General features: G+C 37.2%; 1 protein-coding gene across 1 annotated transcript in view; it reads right to left on the bottom strand.

The window, feature by feature from the left end:
• Positions 1-4,526: 4,526 nt before the first annotated feature.
• btk (Bruton agammaglobulinemia tyrosine kinase) overlaps positions 4,527-7,288 on the bottom strand; it is a 32,202-nt gene continuing 29,440 nt past the window's right edge. The window contains exons 13-18 of the mRNA XM_053630749.1: positions 6,820-6,991; positions 6,151-6,367; positions 5,987-6,051; positions 5,734-5,852; positions 5,466-5,623; positions 4,527-5,363 (exon numbers count right to left, since the gene is read on the bottom strand). Coding sequence (XP_053486724.1) covers positions 5,292-5,363; positions 5,466-5,623; positions 5,734-5,852; positions 5,987-6,051; positions 6,151-6,367; positions 6,820-6,991 — 803 coding nt within the window. The 3' untranslated portion in view covers positions 4,527-5,291. The remainder of the gene's footprint in view (positions 5,364-5,465; positions 5,624-5,733; positions 5,853-5,986; positions 6,052-6,150; positions 6,368-6,819; positions 6,992-7,288) is intronic.

The following is a 7,288-nucleotide window of genomic DNA, read 5'->3' as shown; positions in this document are numbered from 1 at the left end:
TAACAACAGCACAATATTACGATTTTTTTTTTAAATCTAAAATAGTATTGGTGATATATGTAAACATAAAAGTAAAGATTATATTGTTAAAGTATAGAAATTTTGAAAAAAATTCAATTCAATTTCAATTTTATTTGTATAGCGCTTTTTACAATAGACATTGTCTCAAAGCAGCTTTACAGAAATATCAACATGGTATACAGATATTAAAGGTGTGAATTTATCCCAACTGAGCAAGCCACTGAGTGGCGACGGTGGCGAGGAAAAACTCCCTAAGATGTTTTAAGAGGAAGAAACCTTGAGAGGAACCCGACTCAGAAGGGAACCCATCCTCATCTGGGTAACAACAGTTAGTGTGAAAAAGTTCATTATGGATTTATATGAAGTCTGTATGGCCTTAGGAGCAGCCATAGTCCCAGCAGTCTGGAATTAGAGAAGATTTGAGCTCCATCCAGAGGCAGAAAGGATCTGGATCTCTAGTATCTCCATAAATTCGTGTGGGGCTCGGCGAAAGGAGAGAGGGAGAAAAAAGATTATTATGACTGCGAAGTAGTAGAACAGAATCTAGTCAGGGTAGGCTTGAGTAAACAAATACGTTTTAAGCCTAGACTTAAACACTGAGACTGTGTCTGAGTCCCGAACACTAATAGGAAGACTGTTCCATAACTGTGGGGCTCTATAAGAGAAAGCTCTTCCCCCTGCTGTAGACTTCACTATTCGAGGTACCGTCAAATAGCCTGCATCTTTTGATCTAAGTAGGCGTGGCGGATTATATAAAACCAAAAGGTCGCTTAGATATTGTGGCGCAAGACCATTTAGTGCTTTATAGGTTAATAAAAGTATTTTATAGTTAATGCGAGATTTTACTGGGAGCCAACGCAGTATTGATAATATCGGTGTGATATGGTCGTATCTTCTAGTTCTAGTTAGGACTCTAGCAGCTGCATTCTGGACTAACTGGAGCTTATTTATATTCCTACTGGAACATCCAGACAGTACGGCATTACAGTAATCTAATCTAGAGGTGACGAATGCAAGAACTAGTATTTCCGCATCATGTAGTGACAATATGTTTCTTATTTTAGAACTATTTCTGAGATGAAAGAAAGCTATCCTAGTAATATTATCTACATGAGCATCAAATGATAGGCTGGAGTCAATAATCACTCCAAGGTCTTTAACTGCTGTACATGATGAAACAGAAAGACCATCCAGAGTAACCATGTGATCAGAAAGATTACTTCTAGCTACATGTGGGCCTAATAAAAGTATTTCTGTTTTATCAGAATTAAGTAGAAGGAAGTTAGTTAACATCCAATGTCTAATGTCCTTTACACAATCCTCAACTTTACTAAGCTTCTGTCTGTCAAAAAAATATACAAAAATAGCGTCAACTCGAGGGACACTGCTCCCTGCAACACTGCTCCATTAGAGGTCTCTATCCACCTTTTTCCTGGTGGTGCTGTTGTAAAAATGATTATGGGTATAACTTCCTGTGGAAGTAGTAGCACAGAGTTGACTGGCTTGCTCTAATGGCAGTAGGTGTTGTTTATGTTGTGATTTGTGTGTGGTCAAAACTATTACTTTTCGTTGCTTCAGGCGGGAATATCATTACGAAGCTCAGGAACAACATGCTGTTCATGGTTGCACTTACAATCAGGTGAAACTTAATTTGTGGTTTAAAGAAAAGTGCTATATGCACAAAGCTAAAGTTAAGGCAGACTGTTCCTGTGAGTGACTGTACAGCCATGCCTGTCTTGCTTGGCCTGACTGCGTTCTCTACCTTTATAAAAAAACAACAAGAAGTCTTTCTTACTCTTTATTAATTTACCTCCCTAGGGCTGTAGCTATAAAACACTAGTAGAGCTCAGGGGTGTATTCCAGAAAGCAAGGTTAACTTAGCGTTATAATAACCATGAACTCTATGTTGATTAACCCAAACAATGATTACTCTGGGTTTTCCAGTGCCAGAACACATGTGAGGAGTAAGTTTAATCAACCTCCTAACTCCTACCTCAGAGTTAATGTGCATGCACGGTGAGTGTATAAAGACATCGTCAATGGATCACCGATTTCAGGAGTCACCATGGAAACCCAGGGTGAGAAAAGGTGAGCAGCATACTTTAGCAAAGGAGAAATAGAGGATTTAATGCATGCTTATGAGGAATATAAACCACTTCTAACAAAAAAAAGTAACACTGCTGTATCTGTCAGAGAGTTGGCTTGAAAAAAGTAATGGATCGAGTACATCCATCCATCCATCCATCTTCTATACCGCTTATCCTTCACTTCAGGGTCATGGGGAAACCTGGAGCCTATCCCAGGGAGCAGATCAAGTACATGCGTGAGTTTATAAGTGGAAAATGGAACATTGATCCTATTAGACCTATGCCGTAACATTTAATAGATATACCTTTACTTGTAGCCCTGGAATGTGAGGGAAGAATGCAAGGATGAGATGTGAGAAGAGAGGAATCGAAGCAAGTCAAATGGAATATCCTCAGTCTCTCAAGCGTCCCTTCAAAGCGACGTCAATTAATGATGACCGTGCTCAGCTTTATTACCTCACTGCGCTTTAGGGATGCTTATTTTTTTATGTGCTGTTATGTTGTTGGAGCTTGGGTAATAACATTCTTAATAAAGCAAAATGTACTGATAGTATGTGAAATTTCTGGGTTATTCATCAATGAATTAATGAACAACACATATTTAATTCAATACAAGAACGAGGACTGAGGAAGCTTCCAAAGGATCTAGGAGCGAGGATACAGAGTTGTATCCTATGCAGAAGTGTTTCTTGTTGAAACATCCTTTACATCTGCCACAATCTCAAACAAAAAGTCCTTTGATGATGTGATGGAATTTCGTGTGATATATAATTAAATAATAATAATGTGCTTACAATGAATATTGTAATTAATTGATCCTTGCATGTTTGTATGTGCAAAGCTGCACAAAAGATGCAATCGTTTATGTATTGTTCATTAATTCATTGTTGAATAATCCAAACATTTCACATACTGTCTAGTGCATTTTGCTCAGATGCAGAGATAAGGCAAGGCAAAAATAAGAAACAATAAACTACAAACAAGTTTAAAACCAGGCTAGCAAACACAGAAAACAGGCTTGGTAATGTCAAGTGTACAGACACAATACAGAGCGTATACTTTACAAACTGTGAGTGAGTGAAAGTCTCTTTTAAAAGGGTGAGTGTGAGAGTGTGTGATTAGCAACAGGTAAGTCTTGTTAAAAGTCCAGTGACTGAGAATGTTGTGCTACAGTTACATTTATATAAGCGCTTTTCTAGACACACAAAGCGCTTTACAAAGTATGGGGGGGGGGGTCTCCTTAACCACCACTATTGTGTAGCATCCACCAGGATGATGCAATGGCAGCCATAGTGTGCCAGAACACCCACCACACACCAGCTATTAGTGGAGAGAAGAGGAGAGTGATGTAGCCAATTCAGAGATGGGGATTATTAGGGGGCCATGATAGAGAAGAGCCAATGGGAGAATTTCACAGGGAAACCCCTACTCTTTTACGATAAGTGTCCTGGGATTTTTAATGACCACAGAGAGTCAGGACCTCGGTTAAACATCTCATCCGAAAGATCTCATGGTTTAGGATGACCTGACACAGTTTCAGGAGACCATGGGCTTTATTCACAAGATTCTCATGAATAAAAGTTACTCCTAACTGGCGGAAAACTGTTTAAAAAAAAATGGGCACATTAGTCTGAAAATTAAGACTCCAGATTTTTGTTTTTTACTCTTAAATGAATGCATTTTATCATTAAAAGCCAGACCTAAGCCTACAAATTTGTAGTCGCTAAGATCTGATCAATCTGAACAATAAATGGCTGCTTGTTTAATAGCACAATCAAAGTTATGTGATTGATATACGTTAAAAGACAAAGCTTTACAAAACGTATTTTACGGGGACTGCATATTTCAATGATTGTGGAATTGTATGGGCAGTCACTTCACCTATTAAATATACAGTACTGGGGCAGCTGGTATAAATGTGCAAGCAGGGCAAAACCTCCTGTGTTTCGAAGATAAAAAGACAGATCTAAATAGCTTTCATTTTTGTCATCCACACCAGTCTTAAAGTGGATTATTTGGCATTATTGGACATTTTTGTGGAACCGAGCACAACAGCACTACAAATACACAGAATGATATGAAGACATGAAGCTGGGGCTGTTACACAGTCCAGATTGTTAGTGACAGTCAATTTAGGTGATCATGCAGGGTGACCCACTCCCTAGATTTTCTGTTTGTTGGAGAAATATTTCTATATGAAATGTAAATATATATTTATTTAATACTTTTATTTAATATTTATATTTGGACCGCTTTGCTGATGCAACGTCACGCATCATCAGCAGTGACTGAGAAGGCACATGTGAAATACAGTAGCATGTGTAATGAACATGAACGAGGTGGATTATTTACTCTATCATCATTTTTCCCCCAAAAAATGCCTTTGGCAGAGAAACTAAAAGTAGATGGACTAAGCATACATTGTCCAATGAAAGTATAAATTATACAGATGGACAGATGACAAAATGGTCCTTGATGACACCTTGTGATATAATGCTTTTCTCAGGACTAATAGTTTATTTGTCAAGCTATTGGTAGATACTGTAAATAATCTTCCAATCTAATATCATGACCAGCTGCCAGTTTATAGTACTGGCAGATCAGTTTATAGAACTCTATTTGCTTATGCAGCAAAACATTCTTTAAATTATCATCCACAAGTAGTCAATTACATGAAACAATAAATGGCTATGCTCACAAATTTTATATACATGAACAATTAGATGATAGTTTTCATTTTTATTTTATTATTCCTGAAATACTCCATTATACGAAACTATCTAAACTATATACGTGCTGGTGGAATTAAGCCTTCCTGGGCACCGAATTCCAGGATACCTCCATATTTTAGCTGTGTAATCTGAAGTTCACTGTTCCATATCAGCTCTTTTCATGCAGTGCAAAGCAATCAAAATACATTTAATTGTGAATGTGTAGGTACAGTCATGTAATAATATCTGGATATGATAACTGACTTTGGAAGCTGAGGAGAATTGTACACAGTAAATATTACAATTTGTAGAAACAAAATACAAAAAGCATTTATATAGAAAGTTAGACAAAATCTTAAATAATCTATTTATGTTTATTAATCTTAAAGTAGCTGCAGTTCAGGACCAAGTCTTTATCCCTTTTGCAGGGCTACCCTCATAATCAGGTATTTGCTGTCATTAGGTCTATGGTCTAGTGCAGATTGTCAAGCAAATCCTGAATGACCATCACAAGATCCTGAAATGTGGGCCGTTCATCTGGTTTCTGAAATGAGAAAGAAAGGCTTGTATCAGTCACCAACTCCTTTGATTTTTATAGATCATCAACCAGGATAACTTCACTGTTTCAAGACAGTCCGGTCTGTACCTCATGCCAACATCTGGTCATTATGGAGTAGATTCTGTCATTGGCCATCTGAGGACGATACAGTCTATAGCCAGCAGTCACTTCATGCACTATCTCATTATTATTCAGACGTTCATATGGCATTCTACCTAGTGTGTAGACTTCCCACATTAAAATACCTGTGGAAAGTATTAATGAATTAATTGTTGTTTTTAAATAAAATATTTTTAAAAAACCCCAAAAAACCCTATTTATTCAAATGTATGTTGAAAGTGTGACACATACTAACCAAATGCCCAGATATCTGACTTGCTGCTGAATTTGTGGTAATTGAGTACTTCAGGAGGTGACCAGCGTACAGGGAACTGAGAGCCAAAAGAGCTAGTATATTCATCATTAAGGACATACCTATAGTAAGAGACAGAACAGTCTTATCAGGTGAAGCTGAAAGCACTATGAAAAGTTGATAGTAAAAGGTGAATTACTATTATTATTATTTAAAAAATATATATATATATATATATATATTTTTTTTTTTTTACCGTGACAGTCCAAAATCAGTCACTTTCACAGTTCCATTTCCATCCACTAAACAATTTCTGGCAGCCTAAAAGACAAATCTACAATTAACAATTTCCATACCATAGTTCACATTTAAATATTTTGGTTTTTCTTATGTTGTGGTGTTTTTTGTGGTAAAACGCACAAGGTCTCTGTGAATGTACTGTTGGGATTCTAGGTAGGCCATTCCTTCGCTCACATCTTTGCACATCTCAAGGAGCTGAACAGCAGTGGGCTGTCGCAGGGACTCCCGTAGGTAGGTCAGTAGGCATCCATTCGGAAGAAACTCGGTGACTATGTAAATGGGTCTTTGTTTTGTGCATACACCATACAGCTGAACTAGATTTTCATGATGAAGTTTCCTAATTTCATAAAGAACAGGTATTAATTGTTGTGTTTTATACACACACACACACACACACACACTCACTCAGCAAGGACTTTATTAAGAACACCTGTATACCTAATCTCAGCCAATCAGGTGACAGCAGTGCAATGCATAAAATCATGCAGATACGGGCCAGCAGCTTCAGGTGATGTTCACATCAGCCTTCAGAATGTGGAAAAATGTGATCTTAATGATTTTGACCATGGCATGATTGTTGGGCTGGTTTGAGTATTTATATATGCAATCATGTTAACTTGGACCAGAATATCAAAAGAATGTTTCCAACGTCTTGTGGAATCTATGCCACAAAGAATTGAGGCTGTTCTGTGAGCAACGGGAAGCCCTACCCAGTATAGTGTTCCTAATAAAGTGCTCAGTGAGTGTTAATTCTACTAATAAAATATGTAACAATTTCAATTCACTCACATCATGACTTTAGCTTCTTCGATGAAATCATCCTCTGACATAGAACCCTCTTTGATCATTTTGATGGCTACATCATGCCGACCCTGCCACTTTCCATACTTAACGACTCCAAATTGTCCATTACCTAATTCTTTAATGAAAGTGAGTTGGCGGGGATCGATCTCCCAGACTCCTAAAGGAGATGAAAGAAACTCTTTCGTAACCTCTTAGAATTTAAACATTTAATAAAAGATTTTTTAAAAATCACACACAAAAAAAAGAACTGAATGGTTATGATTTACAGTGCCCTCCACTAATATTGGCACCCGCTGTAAATATGGGCAAAGAAGGCTGTGAAAATTGTCTTTATTGTTTAACCTTCTGATCTTTTGTTTTGTGTTTGCAATTGTTTGATATCCATGAGTGCAGGGTATTATTGTGAATATTTTTTAACAAAAGATCAAAAGGTTAAACAATAAAGACAAATTTT

Source organism: Ictalurus furcatus, chromosome 8 (assembly GCF_023375685.1).
Source record: "Ictalurus furcatus strain D&B chromosome 8, Billie_1.0, whole genome shotgun sequence".
In the NCBI taxonomy this organism is placed as follows: domain Eukaryota; kingdom Metazoa; phylum Chordata; class Actinopteri; order Siluriformes; family Ictaluridae; genus Ictalurus; species Ictalurus furcatus.
This window is presented reverse-complemented; position numbering and strand designations above follow the sequence as displayed.